The sequence below is a fragment of the Dipodomys spectabilis genome, unplaced genomic scaffold (assembly GCF_019054845.1).
Source record: "Dipodomys spectabilis isolate Male_0828 unplaced genomic scaffold, ASM1905484v1 ptg000003l, whole genome shotgun sequence".
In the NCBI taxonomy this organism is placed as follows: Eukaryota; Metazoa; Chordata; class Mammalia; order Rodentia; family Heteromyidae; genus Dipodomys; species Dipodomys spectabilis.
This window is the reverse complement of record NW_024870680.1, coordinates 14,754,760-14,782,383: the sequence shown is the minus strand read 5'-3', so window position 1 is coordinate 14,782,383 and position 27,624 is coordinate 14,754,760. Positions and strand designations below refer to the sequence as shown.

The 27,624-nt window shown below is 48.0% G+C and overlaps 2 protein-coding genes across 2 annotated transcripts; both read right to left on the bottom strand.

The window, feature by feature from the left end:
• Nucleotides 1-1,102: 1,102 nt before the first annotated feature.
• On the bottom strand, nucleotides 1,103-8,579 carry Ucp2 (uncoupling protein 2). Its single transcript, XM_042688404.1, has 8 exons — nucleotides 8,455-8,579; nucleotides 7,533-7,695; nucleotides 4,789-5,010; nucleotides 4,210-4,420; nucleotides 2,640-2,834; nucleotides 2,456-2,557; nucleotides 1,606-1,786; nucleotides 1,103-1,311 (listed from the first exon to the last, which is right to left on the bottom strand). Exons 3-8 carry the CDS (start codon nucleotides 4,912-4,914, stop codon nucleotides 1,197-1,199), a joined length of 930 nt encoding a protein of 309 aa, XP_042544338.1. The 5' UTR covers nucleotides 4,915-5,010; nucleotides 7,533-7,695; nucleotides 8,455-8,579; the 3' UTR covers nucleotides 1,103-1,196.
• A 6,371-nt stretch (nucleotides 8,580-14,950) lies between these two features.
• Nucleotides 14,951-26,440, bottom strand: Ucp3 (uncoupling protein 3). Its single transcript, XM_042688405.1, has 7 exons — nucleotides 26,397-26,440; nucleotides 22,000-22,198; nucleotides 20,693-20,894; nucleotides 20,375-20,575; nucleotides 19,045-19,146; nucleotides 17,910-18,090; nucleotides 14,951-15,093 (listed from the first exon to the last, which is right to left on the bottom strand). The coding sequence occupies exons 2-7, from the start codon at nucleotides 22,123-22,125 to the stop codon at nucleotides 14,979-14,981; spliced, it is 927 nt and encodes a 308-aa protein (XP_042544339.1). The 5' UTR covers nucleotides 22,126-22,198; nucleotides 26,397-26,440; the 3' UTR covers nucleotides 14,951-14,978.
• Nucleotides 26,441-27,624: the final 1,184 nt, after the last annotated feature.

The window sequence follows — 27,624 nt, the reverse complement described above, 5'->3', positions numbered from 1 at the left end:
ATCCCTCCCAAACCTAACAAACCAATTACTAAATGGGCAAGGGAACTAAAGAGGGACTTCTCAAATGAAGAAATAAAAATGGCAAAGAAACACATGAGGAAATGTTCATCATCCCTGGTGGTGAAGGAAATGCAAATAAAGACAACCCTGAGATACCACCTTACCCCAGTCAGAATGTCCCACATCCACAAATCAGCCAACGACAAATGCTGGAGGGGATGTGGAGAAAGAGGAACCCTATTACACTGCTGGTGGGAATGTACACTTATACAACCACTTTGGAAAGCAGTCTGGAGGGTCCTTAGAAAGCTAAAGATTGACCTCCCTTACGACCCAGTCATACCACTTCTAGGCATCTACCCTGAACAACAGGAACCAATATACAAGGACACGTGCACCTCCATGTTTATTGCAGCACTGTTCGCAATAGCTAGGATATGGAAACAACCTAGGTGCCCCACCACAGATGAATGGATCCAAAAATTGTGGTATCTATACACAATGGAATATTATGCAGCCATTAGAAATGACAAAATAATGGCATTTGCAGGGAAATGGATGGAGCTAGAAGGAATCATGTTGAGCGAGGTAAGCCAAGAACGAAGAGACAAACGGTACATGGTCTCCCTCATAAGTGGATGCTAAATCCAAAAGGTTAGTGATACGACAAAACTAACAGGACTTAAGAAACAAAGAACTCCCGCTCATCTGGTTGAACCACTACTAAATATCCTCATGCTGCTGATCACAAATATGGTATATAACATGTGAACACTGTTATATATTACAGACTGTGGTAGACAATTTGCTCCAGGGAAGTTAGAATGAACTTGTGACTTTGAAATTATGTAATCATTTAATCACAATCAAAAAAAAAAAAAAAAAGAACCTCGGGGAAGGGAGGGAGGGAGGGGATGGTAGGGGGAAAACAATGGAGGGGGTAACAATGTTCAAGAGGAAGTGTACTCATAACCTCACTCATGTAACTGTAACCCTCTGTATAGTAGCTTTACAATAAAAAAATAAAATAAAATAAAAAAAAAAAAAAAAAAAAGAGGTGTGGGAGGGAGGGAGGAAAAGAGGGAGGGAGGGAACGGGACAAGGTGAAGACAGGGAAAGGAAGAAGGAGATGGGAAGCAGGGCCTGTGTGGAGTGGAATTCAAAGCCAGTGGCTTTGTGTCAGCAGCAGGAGAGGCTCAAAAGGGCGCCTCCCTGGAAGTGTAGGCCACCATGAGGGCCCGCTTCAGCTGCTCATAGGTGACGAACATCACCACGTTCCAGGACCCCAAGCGGAGAAAGGAGGGCATGAACCTAGGAGAGACAAAACACAGGTCACAGGGGACATTTGCACCTCCGTCTTCAACCCCAGGACTCTGAGACTCACAGCTGTGCAGCTAGGAGCAAAAATCCTCTCTGAGATGCCCCTCCCTTTCTATGGTTCTAGGGATGGAACTGAGGGCCTGTGGTGCTAGCACTTGCTAAAACTAACCCCCAGCATTGAGTCCCCATTTTAAGAGCTACAAACCAAGATGACAGTCCTTCTGGGAAGTAACTCCTCCCCACCAGGAAGCCTGGAGTTGGGGGTGGGGGAAATGGGAAGCTCACCCCTTATAGAAGGCTCGGGGCCCTTCCTTCTGGAGCATGGTAAGGGCACAGTGGCCAGCGCTGCTGTACTGGCCCAAGGCAGAGTTCATATATCTTGTCTTGACCACATCAACAGGGGAGGCGATGACGGTGGTACAGAAGCCCGCCCCAAAAGCGGAAGTGAAATGGCAAGGGAGGTCATCTGCCAAGAAGCAGAAGGCAAAGCAGTCAGCATTTTCCACCCATCCAAAGGAAAAAAAAATGCTTAAGTAGCTATGAGTCTCCTATTTTAAAGTATCAGAGACTTGCCAGGTGCTGGTTGGCTCATGCCTGTAATTCTAACTCAGAGCTGAGGGCTGTGATTTGAAGCAAGCTAGTGCAGAAAAGTCCTAAGTGGACTTAGGCAAAAGTGGAGCTGTGGCTCAAGTGGTAGAGCACCAGCCTTGAGCAAAAAGCAAGCTGAACAAAAGCATAAGGCCTTGAGTTCAAGCCCCAGGACAGCTCCATATAGCAATTTCTCTCTCTCTCTCTCTCTCTCTCTCTGTGTGTGTGGGGGGGGGGGGGGGGGGCCTGGGCTACTGTCTCTCAAGCTTGTTTTGGTCAAGGCTAATGTTCTACCATTTGTGCCATAGCTCTATTTCTGGCTTTTTGGTGGTTAATTGGAGATAAGAGTCTCATGTACTTTCCTGCCTAGACTGGCTTTAAACTGTGATCTTTAGATCTCAGCTTCCTGAGTTGCTAGGATTACAGATGTAAGCCATGGCCACCTGACTCAATCTCACTCTTTAAGCAAAGGGCAAACAGGGTGGAAAGATGTGGTCCTCAGACAACTAGCCCCCTATCCCTTCCTGCATCATTAACTTTTACTCACCTGTCATGAGGTTGGCCTTTAGGAGGGTGTCCTTGATGAGGTCATAGGTCACCAGCTCAGCACAGTTGACAATGGCATTGCGAGCAACATTGGGAGAGGTCCCTACAGGTGGAGAGAGGGTCTGTGTGAGATCAGGCCATAGGGGAGGGGAAGGTAGGAAATGTAGGGGACATTTGGTACCCACCTTTCCAGAGTCCCCGGAACCCTTCCTCACGAGCAATGGTCTTGTAGGCATCAAGGGTGCTTTGGTACCTTCGGCCACCTCCAGCCCGGGCCTGAGCTTGGAAGCGGACCTTCACCACATCTGTGGGCTGGGCCACAGCGACAGCCAGAGCCCCTGTGGTGCTGCCTGCTAGGAGGCGGCTCCCAATGCTGGCATCTGTGGGCACATGGGAGTCAGAGGCCAGCTAGGCTTACACTTCTTTTTTAATCACTCAAACTGCCACATCACTGTCATCTAACTTGAAGAAATAGGCTCCAGGCCAGCTATTGCTCTAAAATACCCTTGCATCATCTGGGTGCATTATCATGCCTGTGATCCTAGCTGTTCGGAGGCTAAGATGTAAGGATCAAAAATCGAAGCCAGTGCTGGGAAGCTGGCTTAGTGGTAGAGCACTTACCTTGCATGCATGAGGCCCTGAGTTCGACTCCTCAGCACCACATAAGCAAAAAAAAAAGCTGGAAGTGGAGCTATGGCTCAAGTGGTAGAGTGCTAGCCTTGAGCTGAAGAGCTGAGGGACAGCGCCCAGGCCCATGGCTCAGGCCCCATGACTGACAAAAAAAAAAAAAATCAAAGCCATTCATCAAACTCTTAACTCCAATTAACCAGCAAAAAGCTAGAAGTGGAGTTGTGGCTCAAGTGGTAGAGTGCCAGCCTTGAGTGAAAAACTCAGGTTCTAAGTTCAAGCCCCAGTACCAGCACCCAGGACAACAAAATCCTCTCATCAGACAATATCATTCCTAAAACATGTTCATTTAACCTACTCAAGTGCTAAGAAACTTTCTGTTTAACAAATCCAAGGCTAAGAGAAATAGCTTTCTGAGGTATTGGGACTCCTAAGACTGGCAAACTTTTAGCTCAGGTACTTGGCTTCCTCACATACAAAATAGAGGGAGGGTGAACATGGCATGCTAAGAAAGAGAAGTGGGCGAGGTAGGTGCTGGTGGCTCACACCTGTAATCCTAGCTACTCAGGAGGCTGAGATCTGAGGATCACAGTTCAAAGCCAGCCTGGGCAGGAAAGTCTATGACACTCTTATCTCCAATTAACCACCAGAAAACCAGAAGGGAAGCTGTGGCTCAAAGTAGCAGAGTGCTAGCCTTAAGCGAAAGAACCCAGGCCCTGAGTTCAAGCCCCACAACTCATAAAAAAAAAAAAGCAAAAGAGAAAAGAGGAAGAACCACCAGCCTTGGACACAAGAGTGTGATTTCTGCCTCCCATTTGTGTCCTTGGCCAGGTCTCTCCCTCACTTCAAGCCTCCAGTCTCTTGTCATCCTCCAGGATAATGCCACCTACTCCCAAGGCCCTTGTGAGAAGGGCTGCCAAGGGAAGATGGCCTGCTCAGAGCCTGGCACAGCTCTGGTGCTCAGAAGTTAGGAGGTGAATTGAATCTCTTCCCCTGCTCCATTTCTCTCATCCTCCTAAGGATCTTAGAACCTAAAGAAGCTATTCGGCCAAATGAACTAACATCAATCAAGAAAAAGGCTACTGGCTAGGCCCAGGCCAAGGTGTCCATGCCCCAGTCCACACTCACGCTCTGAGCCCTTGGTGTAGAACTGCTTGACGGAGTCGTAGAGACCGATGCGGACTGAGGCGAAGCTCATCTGGCGCTGCAGGCCGGCCACCAACCCATTGTAGAGGCTGCGGGGCCCCTCGGTGCGCACCATGGTCAGGATGGTGCCCAGCACGCCACGGTACTGGGTGCTGGCCATGGTGCGCACTGGCCCCTGACTCTCTCCTTGGATCTGCAAGACCAAAACAGCATGGCTATAAGAATAAGTAGGGGGCTGGGAAGGTGGCTCAGTGGTAGAGTGCTTGCCTTGCATGCATGAGGCCCTGGGTTTGATTCCTCAGCTCCACATAAGCAGAAAAAACCTGGAAGTGGTGCTGTAGCTCAAGTGGTAGAGTGTTATCCTTGAGCTGAAGAGCTGAGGGACAGCGTCCGGGCCCAGAGTTCAGGACCCATAATCGACAAAAAAAAAAAGAATAAGTAGGTTATCTGTCTTCTACCATTCTGATGCTCAAAATCACCCCCGGCCTGACCCTTGGGGACTCAGTGTTCCTGGGAAGGGAGCAGATTAGATTCCGTCAAGACTCTGGGCTTCATCCTCACCTGCAGCCGGACTTTAGCAGTGTCCAGAGGAAAGGTGATGAGATCTGCTATGCAAGCAGCTGTGCCGGCTCCCAGGAACTTCACAGCAGCAGTAGGGGGCACATCTGTGGCCTTGAACCCAACCATGATTCTGATTTCCTTCTACCTCCCAGGAGATGGAGAAAAATTGATGAAGAGGGTACCTTCAATCAGCAAGACAAGATACAGGAACTCTGCCAGAATCTACGCCAAAAGAAGAGAGTCTGCATCAACCAAAGCACTCCAGGCTTCCCCTGATCACCACCCCTGTTTACCCTGGCAGTCCAAGTCCTTAGGCAGGACTAAATGGGCCCTGCAGGGAACATCGGAGAAAGCTGGAGAGAGACCTGAGAAGGCGCTGTAGTAGTTCCACTGAGTTATTTATTATTAGTTATTACTAATATTATCTATTATTTATTATTTGTGAAGGGCTTTCTCTGGTTCACTGCAGCAAGTATGGATCAGGGCAATCTTAGTGCTGCCCCACCCACGTAGCCCGTAGCCCCTGGTCCACTTGTGACAGAGATTACACTGATGAGGTCCAGGTTCCTGCCCTGCACGTCTATCCTCAAGGCTGACAGAAGTAGGCAAAGTTCTACCAGACCAAGGCAGGACAGGCAAAGACCTACAGGCTTTCCCGGGTTTTAGGCAGGAGGCAGTCTGATGGATCAGGAATTACTGAAGAGGAGAAAAGGAAGGGACAATGTGTGAGTAACTTAATCTCTTCCCAGTCCCTATACAACTCAGGCCCTATAGTCATTCTCTCAAGTCTGCTCTGCTGGGCACTGGTTCACCGAGTCACAGTGGACAATATCCACCCTTGAGAGGCCTTATTGTTAGGCACAGGGGTGAGTGGGCAGGTGATTCTAGCTGCATTGGGGCTTGCAGGCCATCCTCTCTAAATACAGAGGAGGAAGCATCTGACTCCATTGGGAGTAAGGAAGAGGGGCTCAGACTGTGGCCTATCAGAAGGCCAGTTTCCTAGACAATCTGCATTTTTTTAAAAAAACAGAGATTGGAGAAACAAGTCAGAGCTACAAAGAAGCAGGAAACCTAAAATTTCATTTTGTTGTATTTTGGGAGTCCGTTTGTTTGACAGGGTCTCTCCATGAAACCCAAGTTGACTTCTAACATGAGATCTTCCTGCCTCCACTTCCATGCTTACAGATGTATATTACCACACAAGGCCCAAAGACTCCATTTGGTATTGGAGTTGGAACACCCTCCTCCACTGCGCCTCAGGAGGAAGTGAGCCCAGCACCCCAGTGGAGGAGGGTGACCTGCTTCTATTTCCCCTGAGTTCACTTCTCTGATTTCATAGGAGCAGCTGCTCTGGGCCCAGTTGATTGGCTGTGGCTGTTGCTGGGGCTCAAGAGGAAAACACTGGCTGAGGGAGGGAGGATGTGGTGGGAGTTACATGTGAGCACAGAGAACCATGGAAATGAACAACTCACCCCTTCTTCCTCCTGGGAACTCCAACCCTCCCACCTCCCTCCCACCCTTGTCTCTTGGGCAAACAGGACATCAAGATCACCTCACCATAGCAACGGCTCATGTTTCCCTGAGCCTGGCCCCCAGGAGGCTTGGTGAAACTAGTGCTTGGGTGGCAGAATGGTGGATAATGATGCTCCCACACTCCCTGGGTTCCATCCTGACACCCCTTCCTCCATAGGGGCTCTGCAGGTTGCCTCACCCCACTGTCCAGGTCCTCATAGCAGCTCTTTGGGGACACAGTACTTACTTCTGTGTTAGTACAAGGAACTTAGAGCCACGTCCACAGACTCCTAAGCTAAAACTGTTTGTTTTGTACTGTTGCCCAACTCCTTATTTCTTTCCTGCTGTTTTCTCGGAACCAGGTACAGACAGTACCTTTCACAAGGGAAGTTTCTTTATATCACTGAATTCAGGCAACTTGTATCTCTTCTCTAGATAGGAGAGATACGGTGGCCTGAGTCAATCACTTGCCTGAACTTGAGCCAGACTGAGTGGAAAGATCAGAGAAGACAGAGACCCTACTGCTGCCCACAAAGACAGAGGCTCAGCTGCCATTGTAAAAGTTGCCTTGGGGTTGTCTAATGTCAGGTCCTTCAGAGGGGTGGTTATGGGGACAAAGGTCATCCATGCTTAAGACAAGCCTAGAAACTTAATTGTATTTGATAGTCCCAGGAAAATAACCAATTTCAGAGCTCAAAAAGTAATCTCAGTTCCAGAGAAAGCCAAAAGCTGGAGTCAACAATATTAAGTTATAACTATAGCTGGGCGCTGGTGGCTCACACCTGTAATCCTAGCTACTGAAGAGGCTGAGATCTGAGGATCATGGTTCAAAGCCAGCCTGGGCAGAAAAGACTGTGAGACTCTTATCTCCAATTAACCACCAGAAAACAGGAAGTGGTGCTGTGGCTCAAGCGGTAGAGCGCTTGCCTTGAGCTGAAGAGCGTAGGGATAGCGCCAAAGTTATAACCATAGGTACCTATCCTAGGTCTGCTGCTGAGTCTCAGGGTGACCTGGAAGCAATCAATGGGCCCCAGATCCTCCTATATACAACAGAGATCACCATCGTTGTCAGGGTTGGCTGAAGGGTGGAAGGAAACCAGAAATGATGATAGCGCTTAGTGAACTGGGAAGCTGGTGGTAGATGTTTTTGCTATTGTCTTGAGGATCCCAGCCTCCAATATCACAGCTCTGAGGGACTGGGAGGAGCCAACTCCCTCAGTCCGGACTCTTACCTGGCTTTGTAAGGTCTCACGCTGTGAGGCCTTCCAAGATCAAGCTTCTCTAAAAGCGTCCCATTCTTCAAAATTGCCAGTGGCTATCATGGCCCGATCCCCTTGATTTTCCATAGAAAATGAAGGCCAGGAGACGAAACACCTAAAGGTCATACTATGTGTTCTGTAGGTGAAAGAAAACAAAGGAGCAGAGTTTAGAAAAGAGAATCTACCATGAAGGAACACACTCCAGCAAGGAAAGGACACACAATTCTGCGAGGCCCTTAACTATGTCACTATAAGCAGTCAAGGACTAATTGTGTATGCATTATCTTTGGAGTCTTTCCTCTCCAGTCCACTTAGTATCACACGTTGGCTCCCTCCAGGTTTCTGCTTTTCTGATAGTCCTCTAAATAAACATCCTCTAAGCACTCAGCAGCCTGCAGAGTGTGGGTGTTGGCCCAGGGATGGGGGTGGGGGGCCGGTCAATAGACAGTCTCTGAGTTGGCTAGGGTCCAAACTAGGGCTGTGAAGAGGTTGGCCGGGCTGGATGCAGGCTGGGCAGATGGAGAAGCTCACCAACTCCTTTGGGAGGAAACAGCCTCAGAAAAGGCATCAGGGCCTATGGCCTGGAGCCACCACGTGGGGACTCTCATTCTGATCCTCTCTGACACGCGGGAAGCCCCACCCGAGGCAGGTCAAGAGAAAGGAGCAAAAGGGTAAGTTGTAGCCACCTAAACGCGAGTTGAGGAGTGAACACCAGGGAGTTAGTAAAAGGATCGGAGGAGACAGAACACAAAGACCAAGCGAACAGAAGACAAACACAATCAGTGTAGGAGGAGGGAAGAGAAATTCTAAAAAGGCAGAAGCGCTTGAGTCCACACAGAGGGGCACAGCGGGCGGGGAGCAAGTGTGGCGCGCGCTGGGCTGGGGCTGGGCTCACCGGACCGCAGGGAGAACACACGAGTGCCAGCAGCTGTCAGTCGGCGGGCGCGGGAAGGAGGCACGGACAGTACTAGATCCGCAGGCACCACGGGCGGGACTTGAAGTGGAGTGGGGACTGGCAGAAGCGGGACGCCGTTCTCGGGAGGCGTGGCCTACGGAATGGGCGTGGCACATATGGGTGTGGCCTCGGAAGGGGCGGGGCCCGCCTGCTGCGAAGGCCAAGGGAGTCAGGAAGCCGTCGTCTCTGCGCCTCCTTCCATTTACATTTCCGCATTGACCCCTTTGTACCCCTCGAAGGACATCACCCCCCCCCTCCCTGGCCCGCCATCTTCACTGTGAGAATAGGCTGACCGATGGCCGGAAAGAAGCAATCCGTGACCAGGTCGAGACGCCCCAGGCCGCCCTGTCATGGTGGCCCGGAGGCTGGATGGGGTGCATTCTCTCCTTTACCCCCTCCCGACCCCGCGCGGGCTCCCGCGGGGCGGGGCCGGGACTAAGCCGGGCTGCAGGGGCAGGTGGCACGGCCGCCGTCAACGGCCGTTGGGCGCGGCTGGGGTTCCCGCCCTCCGCCACACCCGCTGTGTCCTTGGGGACCCCGAGAGACTGGAGGCAGGGGTGGGGCGGAGGCCCTCAGCGTGACCTCCGGCCTCCAGGCACCGGCCGGATGGCGCCCCAGGGAGGAGAACGCGAGTCCGGAGAGGGACCGGGGTCTCCCGGGGGTGACAGACTCCAGAGCCACCAGGACCGGAGCCCTGTGCCCGGGACGAACAAGCCTTCGGGGAGCGTCCTTGGACTCTGTCCCTACTCGGTGCCCTCTGTCCTCCTCCTCTGTTTTCATCCGTGTTTGGCACAGGGTGATGTTCGAGGGTTAGGTGAACCCCGACAGTGTAAGCCCCCCATCAGGAAGCTGCGGCCTTTGTTTCCGAGGAGGCCCTCCCCGGCGCGGGGACGCTTTCCGAGAGGCCCCGGGCAGTGGAGATGACGGTGTGTGAACTCCCTGCATCAGGCTCAGGGTGGACATGTAGGTAACTCTCTGAGGCCCGCATGAATCTTGATTTGTCCCAAGAGCAAAGAGCTCCACACAGGTGGAATCACTGGCCCAAAGTCACATAATGGTGAGCTCAGCCTCAAGCCCTGGCCAGTGTAGCACCAGGTATGTTTCCTGTATGGTCCGCAACAGCAGGAACTGTCCGGAACTGGACGGGGGTGGGGGGTGGGGTGGGGACCACAGCTGGAAGGAGGCCGGACAATGGGAGCTGGGAAAGAAAGCACGCTGTAGGAAGAAACACCTTGCACACCTCAAGTTCTGGAGCTAGGAGGCTGAGACAGAGGAACAGGAAGCTCAGGTCAGCCTGGGCTACGTAGTGAGACAGTGACTCCACACACACACACACACACACACACATTAGGATGAATATGGAATTCTATTTCCCCTAAGCATGGATCTCTCTCTCTCTCTCTCTCTCTCTCTCTCTCTCTCTCTCTCTAGTATGCTGGTACTGAGGCTTGAACTCAGAGCTTCGTGTTCTCCTTTGTTCCTCCGGCTAAAGGCTGACATTCCACCACTTGAGCCACACTTCCAGTCTGGTTTTTGCTTGTTACTTGGAGATACATAGTTCATTGACTTTTCTGCCTGGAATGGCTTCGAAGGGATCCTCAGATCTCAGCCTCCTGAGAAGCTAGGATTAAAGGCATGAGCTGCCATTACCTAGCCCTAACCATGTACTTTAAAAGAAGAAAACTTGTTAAAATATATTTTTGAGAAACACATTACCCATACACAATAGCATTTTACACAGCCATTAGAATATTACATCATTTGCAAGGGAAATAGATGGACATACATTGAGTGAGACAAGCCAAGCTTAGAGAGACAAATAGTGCACGTTTTCTCTCATATGCAGAAGCTAGACCTAAACTACACCTAGATCTAAACTACATTGGGACATGATAATTTATACATGTCTCTAGGCATTCACACACAGTGAGACCAAAGGAGGGAATACTCTTAAGAACACAAAGGCACAATGCCTATGTGTATCTGATCATACAAAATAATACTTATTGAAATATTTATTTGTTGAAATATTATTATTAAAATATGTCCAGGAAATTGTAGCAAGAGGGTTTTTCTTTTTTGCTGGTTTTGTTTTCTTTTGTCTTGTTTGTTCATTTATCTGTCATTGGGAGTACAAGGGCACAGAAATGGAGGGGGAAAGGGTGAACAAATGCAGCAATGGTACTCATTGCACACTAGGTATGTGTATATATATATATATATATATATATATATATATATATATATATATATACCTTGTGGGTGGGGTTGGGAGGGAAAAACTGGGAGAGAGCAAGGGAAGGGGTGACATTGTTCAAAAAATGTACTCTTTACCTGACTTATGTAACTCTAACCCCTCTGTACATCACCTTTATAATAACAATAAAAAATATTTTTTGTGGTGCCAGGAAAATCAAAGCAGTGCTTAGCAAGCAGCTTGCCCAAGTTATAAGCTGTCTTGTACTTTAGAGAATTTATGGGTACAGATAAGTACATAGAAAAGTTGTTTTACAACTACTTAAAAAAAACAAAAACAAAAAAACTCCGGCGCTCTGGGCTCTCGCTGGCCGCGCGGAGCCGGGACCGCGGAGGTCTGGCCTCGGCGTCTCGGCCAGACGCGTGCATGGAGGCCTCGGCGGGTGGATGGAACTACTTAAAAAAAAAAAAAAAAAAGCTGTTTTACATCTCATTGAGTTGTATACACAGTCATCTATCTGTACACATGGTGTATGTGCCAATAATCAAATTAACAAGGTCTCATAAAATGTACCTTTTTATTGTCATACTAGAAAATAGTGCTTTATGCTTACAGTTTTAGAACTTAAAATATTTACATATAAACTATTTGAAATACTGAAAATGTAAAATCACAGTCAAGAATTCATTGTATATACTACAAAATTAAGAAAAGTAGGAGAAGGGGTGAGTTGAAGGGGGGTGAGAATGTTGAGGTGGTGGCACTGATCAAGACGTATTGTATTCATAAACTGCTTTGCTGTATGGCACCTCCTTTGCACAACTACTTAAAGATAATTTAAAATATGTAAAATAAAATATAAAATAAATTTGAAAACAAGCTGATGAAAACTTACATGAAAAAGTCAAACATTTCCAATGGCCCTGATGATTCCTGTTAAATATATTGAGTAAATTGGCTGTATTAGTTCTACTCAATGAAACATTATATAATTGCATTTTTAAAAAGATCAAGAAAATTTGGTGATCATACTTTTTTCAATGATATGAAGTTGAATTTTTTTTTTTTTTTTGTCGGTCGTGGGGCCTGGGCGCTGTCCCTCAGCTCTTCAGCTCAAGGCGAGCACTCTACCACTTGAGCTACAGCGCCACTTCCGGTTTTCTGGTAGTTTATTGGAGATAGGAGTCTCACGGTCTCTCCTGCCTGGGCTGGCTTTGAACCTCGATTCTCAGATCTCAGCCTCCTGAGTAGCTAGGATTACAGGCATGAGCCACCAGCGCCCGGCTAATTTAAGAAAACCTTTGAGCAAAAAATAAGACCTTATCTCAAAAACAAATATAGCTAGATACTGATGGCTTTTGCTATAATCCTAGCTACTTGGAGATCGAAGAGTGTCTTCGTTTAAGATTAGACCAGGGGAAAAAAAGTTCAAAAGGCCCTAACTCAACTAAAAAACAAAAAACAAAAACAACCCACTACTACCACCACCATTACCAAAAAGAATAACAGGGAATGGTGGCATATTCTTGTAATTCTAGCTATTGGGGATAGGGGGTGTAGGGTAAAATGTAGGATCGTGGTCTAGGAGTTCCCAGGCAAAAAAGTGAGACTCTATTTGAAAGACAAAAACAACAACAAAATAACAACAAAACAGAAGAGGCATAACTTAAGTGGTCCAGTACCTTCCTGCCAATCACAATGCCCTGAGTTCAAACCCCAGAATGCCCCTCGCCCACCCTCTCCCATGGGCTAGGAATGTGGGGTATAGCAGAGGGTTTACCTAACATGCAAGAGAATTTTGGTTTTATCCCTAATACAAAATAAATCTTTGACATTCAATTAGCTTGAAATTTATTCTATTATAAGTTATGACTCAACTTATATAAAATTATTGTGGGAGGTTTAGCACAAGACATAATCTATTTCTAATGCAAACATTTTTTTTGGATAGAAAAAAAAGAAAAAGGAAATGACCTTGCTGAGCCCCTCTTATATTCCACAGTGTGTGTGTGTGTGTGTGTGTGTGTGTGTGTGTGTAAGTATGTAAGTACTAGGGCTTGAACTCAGGGCCTGAGCATTTTGCTCAAGATTGGCTCTCACTTAGGCCACAGCTCCACTTCCAGCTTTTTGGTGACTAATTAGAAATAAGTTGCAGGGACTTTCCTGTTTCATCTGGCCTCAAACCACAATCCTCAGAGCACAGCCTCCTGTGTAGGAGGTATTTCTGACCCACCTTACTAGTGAGGTGAGAAATGTCATTGCCACTTTTCTGGGAGACACTGAAGGGCAAGGAGTCCCTGTGGTTAGGCTGCTAGAAAGGTGAGTTAAGGTGAGATTTGGAGCTCATTCTATTATCAGGACTATAGCAGGCTGCTGAAAAGCTCGAAAATACATTGGCATTGTAGGCACCTTTATCAATTTGCAAAAAGCACACTTTTTTTTTTTTTTTGGTCAGTCATGGGGCTTCAACTCTGGGCCTGGACGCTGTCCTGCAGCTCTTCATCTCAAGGCTAGTGCTCTACCACTTGAGCCACAGTGCCACTTCTGGTTTTCTGGAGGTTTATTGGAGATAAGAGTTTCACAGCCTTTCCTGCCCTGGCTGGCTGTGAACCACAATCCTCAGATCTCAGCCTCCTGAGTAGCTATTACCGGTGCCTGGTAATAGCACACTCTTAAGTTTGGAGGTAGGTCACTAGTTTGATTCTGTCTTTTGCAGATGGAGAAGCCAAAACCCTAAAGGAACAGAGAGAGAACAGAAAGCAGAATGAAGTGTAGGCTAATGGGGCCAGATGAGACCCAATACTGACAAATAGGAAGCCTGAAATAAGGAAAGAAAATCCTGATAGGTAAGGTGGTTGATGCCTAAAATCTTAGTTATACAGGAGACAGAGATTGAGAGGATCATTGTTCAAGGCCAACTTGGAGAAAACATCTACAAGACCCCATTTCAAGCAATAAATGCTATGCAGAGTGGAACATGTCTATCATCACAGCTATCAGGGAAACATACATGAAAATCATAGTTCAGTCTGGCTGAAGAAAAAAGCAAGACCCTATTTAAAAAATAAGTAATGCAAAAAGGACTGGAAGAATAGCTCAAGTACAAGAGCACCTGCATAGCAAGTTCAAAGTGCTGAGTTCAAATCCCAGTATCATCAAAAGAAAATTCTGCCCAAGAAAGAGAAAGCAGAAGAAGCAACTGTTCTTTCTCCCACTGTAGGTGAGAATTCCTTTATTAAGAGTCATAATAATTTTTTAAAGATTCTGATTCCTGCTGTTGGGAGCTCACAGCCAAGCCAGTACCTCAATGCTTCAAGACCCCAAGTCCCACAATGCTTCATGGTACCAATAATGGAGCTGGAGAGGAGGAACTGCAGAGCGCCAGGGTCCCTGTGGCTTTGATATCCCCAGCTGTCATCCTGCAGCCCAGATTTATCTATCTGGATGACTGTATATTTCAAAAGCATCCACCCTGGCAATTCTTCTCTTTCCAGACAAAAATCTCTCCCAAGGCACTGGCCTCATGTTTACACTTGTACAAAGCTATCACTTTTATAAAGTACTTTACTTCCCAGCTTCTCATGGGCAGGAAATAAGTGACAGCCCTAAAATGATTTTTCAGCTCAGAGGAGTAGGCTGCCTTCTTGATTCTCCAGCATATCAGGACGTATGTACAGGCCTGAGCCTTCCGTTGGTTCAGCAGAGTTCTTTGGCACAATTTAGAAGTTTCATTTCTCATATTTCCTTGAATTCCAGTTGGTTCCACTGCAGACTCTTTACAAACAGGCAGAGGATTCCTGTGAGGCTGTGAAGATTGCAGTCCCAGCAATGTGTTGTGTCTATGGTGTTCTGTGAGGCTCCTACACTGATAATAGCTGTACTGGGGGCCACTCCTTCCATGGTGCAGCCATTCCTGCTTATAATTCATTGTCTAATCCTATCTTTTCAGAGGATAGAAGTTTGCAACTTCTCTTGTATTCAAATGGATGTTTTGGTGTTTCTCTTGCCTAAATGTTAGGCATCAACCTGATAGGTTTCAAAAATTAATATAATTTATTTCCTATTATGTCAGTGCAAAACACAGGTTTTTTTAGGACAAAGCACTGAAGACTAGAAAACCTTCTTCCCTTCTATTTCTTGAGTAAGCAACAAGTACAGAGTTCTGTAAACATGTTTGGATCTGTATCTGTTGGGCTGGGTCCACCGTTTTATTCCATTCTGAACTAGTCTTGTATAAAATAAATACTCAGTGGACTTCTTGTCTTGTTCAAAATGGAGACTCCCGCAACATCTGGACTTTCATCAGGGCTCGTTTCAATTGTTCATAGGTCACAAACATCATCACATTCCAGGCTCCCAAGCGCAAAAAGGAGGGTGTGAACCTGATGAGGAAAAAAAGATCTACTATGATCTACTAGATCTACTGTACTCTCCCAAGACCTGTCAGTGTTGAAGGAGCTGGCCTGCTCTTCACAAGTCTTCTGAGATCTATTCCATCTCTGTCTTCTCTGCTAAGGGGGCTTTACGTACAAGTTGGATTCAGGAAAGGAAAGAAAACTAATATGCTGAACTGGGTTCCCACATCATGTGTTGAATCGTCACAACTGTATATAAAAACTATGCTTGTTGCTAGGCTTTAAAAAACATACAAACTGGGGCCTAAGGAGACTAAGGAACTTGGTCAAAACCACACAGCTGGTAAGTTCAGGTGGAGGGTTCAAATGTGTCTGACTAACTCACCCTACTGCTCATTTACATCCTGATTCAACCCCCTGGTGAGGCCCCTGCAGGGACACCACACTAGGAAGCAGGTATGACATATCTAGATAGCCTGCCTTGGCTGTGATGGCATGTTGGTGTGACAGTGTCCACTCCAAGCTGTGCTTCAAAGATGCAGGGAGGAGTCTGTCACCGCATCCATCCAATAGTAACCTGTGGACCCGATGGCTCCTGTCAGATTCATGTAGTTCTGGTTCCTGGTGATGTCAGGCCCTCTTCTTTCTGTGCCTTTGCCCATTTGCTCCCCTGGCTTGGACATTTGTTGTCTTCTCTGCCTAGCTGGTTGCTCTCCACCTCCTAGGACCCAGCTTGAGGACCACAGCCACAAACTATGGCCTTTCCTGAACTAGCACAGGGCCCGCAACACTGTATGTGTATTCTGGAGTCCAGACCTGAGTTCACTATCTTTTATTTTCTTTCTCTCTTTATTTCTCTGTCTCTCTTCCTCTTTCATCCTTCCTTCCTACCTCCCTTCCTTTCTTCTTCTTTTTTTATGTGCCAGTCTCAGGACTTGAACTCAGGGTCTGCACATTGCCCCTTAAGCTTTTTTGCTCAAGGCTAGCTCCACTTGAGCTACAGCTCCACTTTTGGCTAGTTGATGGTTAACTGGAGATAAGAATCTTGTGGACTCTCCTGCCCAGGCTGGCCTCGAACTACAATTCTCAGATCTCAGCCTTGTGAGTATATAGGATTAAAGGTGTGAGCTACCAGCACCTGGCCTGGGTTTGCTTTTTAGCTTTGCCTTGAATTTTGAACAAGTGACTTAATCTTGAGAAGCCTTAGATTCCTCATCTCTATATTAGAGAGTTGTAGCACTTCCCTACAGGTGGGCCATGTGGATTAACTGGGACAGCCTAGTATTAGTCACTGCTCAATAAAAACCACATACATGTCTGATGCTCTTCTAAGGAGGCACAGGTCAGGGCCTAGCATACATGTATAAATGTTTGTCAAGTGAAAGAATGGACTGAGACAAGTAACAACAGAGACACTTAGTAGAATAATTAACAGAGAGATTTCCAGAACCTATAGTGGCTCCTCTGAGCTTGCTGGGTTCAATCTCACAGTGGATGAGAGCCACGCCAGTAATGTAAACAGTACCATGTTGAGTGTGGCCTTAGTGGCCTGGATTTGAGCCATGGCGCTGCCATTTACCTTGTGATATTGGACAAGTCATTTTTCTAAAATGCAATCTCTTCCTTAGTCAAGGGGGACCACTACCTAGTTCAAAGGGTTTCTGAATAATGTATCTAAAGTACTTAGCACAGTCCCAATACAAAGGAACTTAGCTATCGGGGTGATGGTAAATAACTCATACTATCAAGTGCTTACTTTATGCTAGGGACTCCTGGAGATGAAAGGTAGACAAGCCACCAGACTTTGGCTTCAGGGAGCTTGCACTTCAGTATTAACTGGAGCACTGGGCACCAGTAGCTCACGTTTGTAATCCTAGCAACTCAGGAGGCTGAGATCTGAAGATCACAGTTCAAAGCCAGCCCAGGCAGGAAAGTTCAGGAGACTCTTATCTCCAATTAACCACCAAAAAACCAGAAGTGGTGCTGTGGTTCAAAATGGTAGGGCACTAGCCTTGAGCAAAAAAGCTCAAGGACAGCACCCAGGCCCTGAATTCAATACCCACAACTGACAAAAAAAGAGCCGATGGCTCATTCCTGTAATCCCCGGCTAATCAGGAGGCTGAGAGCTGAAGATTTCAGTTCTAAGCCAGTTGGGACTAGGAAAGTCCAAGAGATTCTCATCTCCAAGGAAGCGCCTAGTGGAACTGTATTAGTGCACTAGCCTTGAGCACAGAGATTCAAGAACAATACCTAGGCCCTGAGTTCATGCCCCAGCATGGGGATCCAAAACAAAAAAAGTCACTGAAGCATACCAATAAAAGGAAGAAGGGAGCCAGGTGCCAGTGGCTCATGCCTGTAATCCTAGCTACTCAGGAAGCTGAGATCTGAGGATCACAGTTCAAAGCCAGGCGGGGCAGGAAAATCTGTGAGATTCTTATCTCCAATAAACTATTAGAAAGCCGGAAGTGGTGCTGTGGCTCAAGCAGTAGAGTGCTCGTCTTGAGCTGAAGAGAATAGGGACAGTGCCCAAGCCCAGAGTTCAAGCCCCATGACCAACCAAAAAAAAAAAAGGTAGAAGGTTATCAGTACTATAAAAAGGAAATCAAATAGTATCTCCAAAGTTCACAGGAAGGAGAATTTATAGATGTGTGTATTAGGGGAGAGGTGGTGTGTGAACTAGTCTGGAAGGGTTGCTAAGAGTCAGTAAACATATATGCTGAGGGAAAGGCACTTCATGCAAGGGAACAGCAAATGCAAAGGCTTGGGAAGAACAAAAGAAAGAAGCCAAGATCTTGGGGACAGGAGGTGGGAGCAGGGGGGGGAAGCAGGAGGAGGTAGCTTACCCTTTGTAGAAGGCGGTGAGACCCTCCTGGGCCATCATTTTGAGCATACAGTGCAGGGGACTACGGTATCGGCCTGGGGGGGCGTTCATGTACCGGGTCTTCACCACATCCACTGGGGAGGCCACCACTGTGGCGCAGAAGCCCGCTCCAAAGGCAGAGACAAAGTGGCAGGGGAAGTTGTCTGTAGAAAAAAATGGGAAAAGCAAATATCAGGGAAGAGTACAATTCTGCCCCGTTCCATGTATGTTCACTGCCTGTCTCCAACTTAGCCTTGAGTTCTTCCTCCTCCTCCTCCCCCTGCTCCCCCTCCTCCCCCTCCTCCTCCCCCTCCTCCTCCCCCTCCTCCTCCTCCTCCTCCTCCTCCTCCTTGTGTATGCTGATGCTGGGGCTTGAACACAGGACCTGGGCACCATCCCTTTTTTTTCCCTCAAGGATGGTACTTGTATCACTTGAATCATACCTCCACTTTTGGCATTTTGGTGATTAACTGGAAATAAGTGTCTCATAAACTTTTCTTCCCAGGGTGGTTTTGAACTTCAATCCTCAGAGCTCAGCCTCCTGAGTAGCTAGGATTACAGGCATGAGCCACCAGTGCCTGGTCACCCTTGACCTTCTTGAGTATATATCAGTACTGTCCATATCTCCCTCAGTTCCCAGAGCTGAGCTCTTGATAACTCCTGGTAAACTTTGATAGAGGTTACCCAGCCCAATGATCTCATTTGAAAAGACTGAAATCACAGGTGACTCTCTGAAAAACACACTGAGCCAGGCATGGTGCTTGTAATCCCAGCTATTCAAGAGGTAAGGATAGGAGGATCGTGGTCTGAGGCTAGCCTGGCAAAAGCAAAAGACCTTCTCTAAAAAACAAACTAAAGCAAAAAGAGATGAGGCATAGCTTAAAAGACAAGGCTCTAAGTTCAAAACCCTGGTACTGCCAAAAAAAATTAAGAAAAATAAAAAAAAAGACAATATGGTATGGATACTGGAACCTAGGGCTCTGGTCTTCACCCCAGGCTTAATTACCACTTCGCTTAGGTCACCTCTTCTGTCTCTGCTCCTGCTAAAACTCAGACACCTCTGGGTGGTGCCCACTGTGTGGAGGGAGGGCTGCCTTCTCTGGAGCCCAGGGCCTCACCAGTGAGCAGGCGAGACTCCAACAGCTTCTCTTTGATAATGTCGTAGGTCACCATCTCAGCACAGTTGACGATGGCATTCCTCGTGATGTTGGGCAAAATCCCTGTTAGGAAGGTGGCAGAAGCTGATGAATTGGGATCAGGAGAAGTGGAAGCTCTGGCTAAGACCTAGACCCTAGTGCAGTAATCTGGGCCTCATCCCTTCTCCTGATTTCCTTCTGGGGAAAACAATTCTCAGATTCTCACTGTCTTCTCAGACAGAGGAAATGGTGGTCCACTTGTGTTTCTTTTTTCTTTTTTGGTTGGTCACGGGGCTTGAACTTGGGGCCTGGGGGCTGTCTCTGAACCTTTTTCACTCAAGGCTAGTGCTCTACCACTTTGAGCCACAATGTCACTTCCAGATTTCTGGTGGTTCATTGGAGGAAAGAGTCTCATGGACTTTCCTGCCTGGGCTGCCTAGCTGAGTAGCTAGGATTACAGGCATGAGCCACAAGCACCGGGCTCCACTTTTATTTCTTGACTACATTTGGGCTCCAATAGCTGTAAAAATTCAAATATATCTCCTTGAGACCAGACAGAAATAGGACATTCTTTTCTTTTTTCTTTTTTTGATTGTATGTGTACGTATGTGTGTGTTGGTCCTGGGACTTGAACTGAGGGCCTGGATGTTCCCTGAGCTTTTGTTGCTCAAAGCTAGCACTCTACCCACTTGAGCCACCGCTCTACTTCTGGCTTTTTGGTGGTTAATTGGATATAAGAATCTCATGGACTGGGGCTGGGAAGGTGGCTCAGTGGTAGAGTGCTTGCCTTGCATGCCTGAGGCCCTGGGTTCGATTCCTCAGCACCACATAAGCAAAAAGAAAAAAACCGGAAGTGGCACTGTGGCTGAAGTTGTAGAGAGCTGAAGAGCTGAGGGACAGCGCTCAGGCCCACAGTTCAAGCCCCACAACCGGACCCCCCCAAAAAAATAAATAAAAAAATCTCATGGACTTTCCTGCCCAGGCAGGCTTCCAACATTGATCTTCAGATCTCAGCCTCCTGAGTAGTCAGGATTGCAGTTATGAACCACGGGCTCCAGTCTAGCAGGATATCTTAGAGAAGAGAAGCTCTCTCTTGGCACGGGAGAGGGAGAGGTTTCCCTGGGAAGTGGTGGGCTTGCAGTGGGACGCAGCCTATACATGGGGAAGGGCTGGTAAGGTGAAGGGAATACCCAACGTGGGTATTTGTATTTGGAATATTCTTATAGGGGGCCTGCATACCCCATGCTGGGTCAGTGCCCTGCTGTGCTGGGTTTCTGCTGCCATCCTAGGTCAGGAAAGCCCCTAAGCCTACCTTTCCACAGGCCCCGGATCCCTTCTTCCCTGGCGATGGTTCTGTAGGCGTCCATAGTCCCGCTGTATTTCCTGTCGCTCCCTGGCCCCAGGCGAACGCTGGCCTGAAATCGGACCTTCACCACGTCGGTGGGTTGGGCACAGGTGACCGCCATGGCCCCCGTGGTGCAGCCCGCCAGGATCCGAATAGTGATGCTGGAGTCTGGGAAGAGGAGAGGGAGAGCCGCCATCTGATTCTAGGGAGGAGGGAGCGAGCCCTCGGACTTGGAGATGTCCTTGGGGACAGGGGTCACCCCCTCCCCGCAGGCGTGGCACTCACGGTCCGCCTCCTGGGGCGTGTAGAACTGCTTGACCGAGTCGTAGAGGCCGATGCGGATGGAGGCGAAGCTCATCTGGCGCTGCAGGCCGGCCACCAGCCCGTTGTAGAGGCTGCGGGGCCCCTCGGTGCGCACCATGGTTAGGACGGTGCCCAGCACGCCGCGGTACCGCACGCTCTGGGCCGCGGGGTTCTCCCCCTGGATCTGGGGGAGCAATCACAGCTGCCTGAGGAGCTCAGAGGGCTGGGGGACTGGACCTGCCTGCCTGGACCATGAGAACCAGCGTGACCATCATGTCCCAGTGAGAAGAGCTGAGGTCTGTGCTGGTTTTATAATTCAAAAAATACAAGTGTGGCCTTTGATCTTCAGGGCAAATCAGAGACTCTCATTGCTTTTCTTCTTTCATGAATGGTTAGTGGCAGGGCACTGGTGGCTCACGCCTGTAATCCTAGCTACCCAGGAGGCTGAGATCTGAGGATCACAGTTGGAAGCCAGCAGGGGCAAGAACCTCTCCAAGACTTTTTTTTTTCTGTCTGTCCTGGGGCTTGAACTGTTATGGGCACTGTCTCTGAGCTCTTTCCTTCAAGGCTAGCACTCTACCAACTTGAGCAGAGCTCTACTTCCAGTTTTCAGGTTGTTAAACTGGAGTCTCACGGACTTTCCTGTGATCCTCAGCCTTCAGATTCCTGAGTAGCTAGGATTACAGGCATGAGCCACAGTGCCCAGTTTATGAGATACTTTATCTACCAAAAAGCCTTACGTTGGAGCTGTGTCTCCAAGGGTAGAGTGCTAGCCTTGAGCAAATAGCTCTGAGACAATACCTAGGCCCTGAGTTCAAGCACCAGGACCAACACACACACACACACACACACACACACGCACACACACACATACACACACACATACACACACACACACAAACACACACACACACATTCACACACACAAACACACACACACACACATACACACACACACAAACACATACACACACACACACAAACACATACACACACACATACACACACACACACACATACACACACACACACACACACACACACACAGAGTTTGCCTTGTACCTTTATTAAATACCTTTTTATGGCTTACAAAGCAGATTTGGCATCCTGTGTCAAGGCAGTTAGGCCTTTTCTTGCAGGGATATGGTTAAGGGGAGAAGGAAGGAAGGGCCCTAAACATTGGGTTGACCTTCCTTGGGGCTTTCCTGAGGCAGGGAGTGTTGCAGGTGGGCTGAACCTATGGTTGGGGAATCAGCCCTTTCTGTGACTTTGGGCCAAAGGGCACCTACCTGCAGGCGGACTTTGGCAGTGTCCAGGGGAAAGGTGAGGAGGTCAGCAATACAGGCTGCAGTTCCCGCCCCCAGGCACTTCACAACCGTTGTGGGAGGCACTTCTGAGGGCTTCAGTCCAACCATGGTCCCAGTAGGATGGGCCTGGGCCCTCTGCGGCCCAGTCAAGTCCAAGGAGAGGTTGCTTGGCAGCCCTGAGCTTCAGTGCAAAGAGAAAGCTGTAGGAGACAGGCCAGGGGGCAGTTGAAAGTGTGCCATTTGGCCCCATTGCATCTCCAGGCACCCCACAGCCCCCAGGAAGGGCTTAGAAGGTGAGAAGCCTGGAGGCATCAACTTGCTTAAGTTGACTGAATTTGGCCTGTAAAATCAGGTCACTTCTCCTCAGTGTCCTGTTGCTTCTCTGCGCTCCTGCTCCCGGATGTGTGTCATCATGCCAGATCCTTCTCCCAAATAATTGAGAAAAACATTGCTTGTGACTCAATAAAACTGCTATTCATCTTGAGGGAAGTCATTTCTTCCTATAAAGATGCTTAAACTTACTTTGTGTGTCAGAACTAGGGCTTGAATTCAGGGCCCGGGCACTGTCTCTTCGTTAGCTTTTTCTCTCAAAGCTGGTGTTCTATCACTTAAATCACACCTCCTCTACTTTTATCCTTTTTGTTAGTTAGAGACTAGTCTCTCGAATCTGTTTGCCAAGGCTGGCTTCAAACAACAATCCTCAGATCTCAACCTCCTGATTAAGCTTTTTAAATTGAGGCAAATTTACATAGAATGCTTGGAGGCATTTAAAGGGGCCCTAAGCTCTCCTTTGAATTAGGCACTGACTCTAGAATGCTAGGCCTGGGCAGCAGTGAAAGATTTTCCCACTGGAGACCTGACCTAACATCCAAGCATATGGCAGTCAGATCATGTCACTCCTCTGGTTTAAAATTGCCCAACAGCTCCTCATCTGATTTAGAACAATGTAAAGTCTTTGCTATGGCCCCCAGGGTCCCGCAGAGCCCCTATTATGCCCTCAGCTCATCTCTCCCCCTCTCCCCACTCACTCATTGAGCCTCGGCCACAGGTTGCTTTGGCCTTTGCTCAGCCTGTGCCCTCTGCCTGGACTCTAGTTCTTCTAGACCTCCATACAGCATGTCTCCTCGCTTCATATTTCTCTGAAAATGTCAGCTCTTTATTATTATTATTTTGTTATTACAGAGGTGATGCACAGAGGGGTTACTGTTTTGAAAATGTCGCCTCTTTGAGTATCTTCCCCAAGCTTCTCTGACACTCTGTTATCATGGCACTACTTCCCTCCCCTCCCCACCTCATCTACTGCTGCTCTCCCACTCAGGTGCACTGTCCCTGGCAGCAAGAATTTGCTCTGTCGGGGCTGGGAAGGTGGCTCAGTAGTAGAGTGCTCACCTTGCATGCATGAGGCCCTGGGTTTGATTCCTCAGCACCACATAAGCAGAAAAAGCTGGAAGTGGGGCTGTGGCTTAAGTGATATAGTGCTAGCCTTGAGCTGAAGAGCTGAGGGACAGTGCTCAGGCCTAGAGTTCAGGCCCCACAACCCACAAACAAACAAACAAACAAAAAGAATTTGCTTTATCTACGAGGGCTGAATTGTAGAAAGAACAGATGGAGGCATTAGTGGAAGACCCCTTCTCTTTCCATCTAATTCCATCTTTACATCATATCCCTTTTTAAAAACTAGTTCTGGGGTTTGAACCCCAGGCCTGGGCATTGTCCCTGAGTGTCTGTTGCTCAAGGCTAGCACTTTACCACTTGAGTCACAGTGCCACTTCTGGCTTTTTTTTTGTTTATGTTGTACTGAGGAATCGAACCCAGGTCTTCATGCATGCTAGGTAAGCACTCTACCATTAAGCCTCATTCCAAGCCTACACTATACCCTGAGGTGCTAAGAACCAGCACACTCTGAAGAGACCTTCCTTGTGCCAGGCCCTGTGTTTGGCATGCTGGGAAATCCAGAGATGGGCAAAAACCAGTATGTTTATCTGTCCATGGAGTCTCTAGGAGCATTAGCCACACCCACAAACAAGTACAACACAAGATGGACTATGGTCAATGTAGAGGGTAGAAGCTGTGGAGAAAGGAGGATCCTTTTGTGAGGCGGGAGGAGGGCTCACAGGAGCTAAGTCTGGAAGGGGTTTCATCAGCTAGAGAGGTGGGCTGGCTGTTCCAGCAGCGGCAAAGGCCTGAACCTGCACCAAAGGCCAGAACTTAGTGTGAACTCTTCACACACAATTGCACCATCTTCTTCTTGCAAGTGTCCCGAGGGGTTCTGAGACACTAGTTTGCTGATGTTGCCATCCCCTAGTATCAAAGCTGGTGCTCACTCTGTTATGGTAGACTCAAAATAACCTTGGAAGAAGCAGGGCAACTTGAAATCTAGTTTTCACATGAGAAAGTAGAGGCTTAGGATGGAAAGAGATGGGCTCAAGGTCATGGAAATCCAATCTGTTGTTCCAAAGGTGATCCTTACTATGGTGATCCAGGGCTTTGGTCAATGTGGCAATGTGACTATTTTTATTGAGGTACTCAAAGCCCTCCGCAGTTACTACATGATTTGCAAACCCACCTCGGAGGGCTCCTGTATCAAGCCTAGTGAGAAAGGCTGGCTAAGCATCAGTGCTCTGCTGGGCAGATGAAGTTCATGACTCAGAGAGGCTTAGTGAGTGCTATGCAAATGGGTAGCCAGGGATCAGCTTTTCTAGGGCTCTTCCTTTAGTTCACCTTTCCACCTTTCTGAGTTGTTCCCTGAGTCAAGCCCAAGAAGGGAGAAGTTTAGGCTCTTTGGGAAGGTGGAGGCCCAGAGGCCCTCAGAGCTGACCTGGTTGACAGCAGGTTAGGTTAGGAGAAACACCCTCCACCTGATCTCCTCCTACCCACTCCCCTTTGCCCCACAGGAGACAGCCTGGCCTGGGCTCTGTCCCAGCCCAGAGGCTCTGGCTCCCCTGTCTGGGCCTGGAATGTATTGTGGGAGCAACTGACTCCTCATGGCATTCTGGCAGCTTCTCTCCCCGCCAACCCTGGCATTTCCCTTTGTTTGCCTTGGAGCTCTAAGGATTGCTGGCCGGCTATGGGCCTTGACATCATAAACCTGAGACTGAGTCTCAGAGGTAGGAGGCCCTTTGGAGTGTACTTTTTAGTATTGCTTGCTCCTTAGGCATATTCCTTCTTCAAAACCTTTGTCTGAGCTTGGTGCCATTGGCTCATACCTATAGTCCTAACTATTCAGAAGGCTGAGATATAAGGATTGTGTTTGAAGCCAGCCTGGGCAGGAAAGTCCATGAGACTTATCTCCAAGTAACCACCCAAGGGCCAGAAGTAGAGCTGTGGCTCTAAGTGGCAGAGCTAGAAGCTTTAAGCAAAGAAGTTTAGGGATGGTACCCAGGCCCTTAGTTTGTCTCAATGCTGACACACACACACATACACACACACACACACACACCTTTGTCTGGAGTCATGTAGAGACTAATAAAAGAACCTATGTGAGGTGTTTTTTGCTCCAGTTTTAATGTTCAAAGTGAGTCTCAGATAGTTAGTGACTTAAGGCCGCAGATGGGGTGATGAACAGATGGGGTTCAATCAGGGTTGTGTATGTAACGCTAGGCCCATTCTCTGCCCAAGGCTACCAGAAGTGGAGTGTTTCTGCTGTGCCAGGCCCTACAGAGGGTATTTCATAGGTTTTGCTTCATGCTGAGGCTGGGTCTGTCTCCCTGGGGAGCCTTGTCTCCCCTAACCAGAGAGTTGAACTGTCAAGCAGAGCTTCCTTCTCTCTCTGTCTCTGTCTTTCTCTCTCTCTCCTCTCTCTCTCTCTCTCTCTCTGGCTCTCTCTTTCCCCCTCTCTTTCTCTCATACTAGTCCTAGACTGGGAGAGACTTCTGAGTTTTATTTGCTCAAGGCTAGCACTCTACTACTTGAGCCACAGTTCCATTTCTTGCTTTTTGGTGATTAATTGAAGGTAAGAGTCCCATGGACTTTCCAGTCCTGGCTGGCTTTGAACAGCTGTTACCAGATTATAGGATTATAGACATAAGCCATTGGCACCCAGCTCAGTGCTTTTCTTCTAAACCTACTTTGTTCCCAGCCATCTTTGACCCCCACACCGTCATTTTTTTTCCTTTTTAAATTTTTTATTATTCTTTCTTTTTATTGTGAAAATACTGTACAGAAGGGTTACAATTACATGGGCAAGATAATGAGTACATTTCTTATCAAGCATTGTAGCCTCCTCCTTTGTTTCCCCTTCCCATCCCTTCCCATCCTCCACCTGCCCACCCACCCAATCCTCCCCGCTCCCCCCACACCGTCTTATAGAGAGTGATTTACTATCTGTACTGGTTTTCCTACTAGATAGGAGCCCCTATGTCAGGAAACAACCTACTTACCCTGCTTTTCTCAGAAGTTTGATGTATGGAGGGCACAGGGAGGCCAGGGACCTAAAATAATGATATGGAAAAGGAGTCAGAGATGACCCCATAGACCTTTGCTAGAAGGTATTGAATGCCAAGGTTAATCTAGTGGAGAAAGGGGAGGTGAGAGTCATGCCTGTGTTCAGAACATGCTGGACAAGCATCAAGGATGGTGTTTGAAAGGAGAGATGGGGGCTCAGAGACCAGTGAGGGGGTTGTTGGAATAGTGCCAGCAAGAAATGTCAAAACTTGAATTTGGTCAAGAGTAGCAACAGGAATAAAGTTGCAGCCTGGAATAGGGGTGGCTCTGAGCCACCCAGTAGAAACGGACTCAGCTCAAAAGCCACACCTGAGCTGGGCACTGGCGACTCATCCCTATAATTCTAGTTGTATTATAGGCTGAGATGTGAGGATTGTGGTTTGAAGCTAGCCTGAGCAGAAAAGGCTAGGGGACTCATCTCCAATTAACAAACAAAAAGCCAGAAGTGGAAGTGTGGCACAAGTAGTAGTACATGTGAGTAAAAAAGCCAAGTGTTTTAAGCCAAGCTCAATACCCTGACTTCAAATCCCTAGTGCTGGTACAGGTGCGCGTGCGCGCACACGCGCACACACCCACACACACACACACTCAGTCACACCTGGGTGCCCTGAGGTCTGAACACCCCAGCTTCTTTCCCCCTACACTCATGCCTCCTTAACTATTAGATGAAAGAGCTAGGCAGCCAGAAGAGAGAGCTGGGTCACCAGCTGAGAGAGGAAGTCAAGAGCAATCCTTCTCCCTGAAGCCCTTTTAGGGGATACTTAAGGGATCACTAAGGGTTTACCCAATGCTTCCTCCAGCAGTCACTGTGTCAAGAGCTTATAAAGATATCATCTAATTTAATCCCTTTACAAAATGGGAGTTGCTATTATTCCCACTTCATAAGCAGAAGGCTCCTTGGCTTATAGAACTTTAGCTAGTCAGACACTGGAGTGCTGGAGCTGAAACTAGGGTCCGGGTCTATCTGACACTTGAACTAGTGCCTATTTCACTGCCCAGAGTCCCAGGCTACAGGGAGAGTTCCGGATCACTTGAGCTGTATATTTACAGGTAGCTTTTCATCCCTCAGGCTCAGAGATTAGAATTCAGGTCTGGGGTGGGGGTGGGGGGCTAGAAGTCTGCATTGGGAAGAAATTGCCCATGGTAGTTCAGAAGCAGGGATGG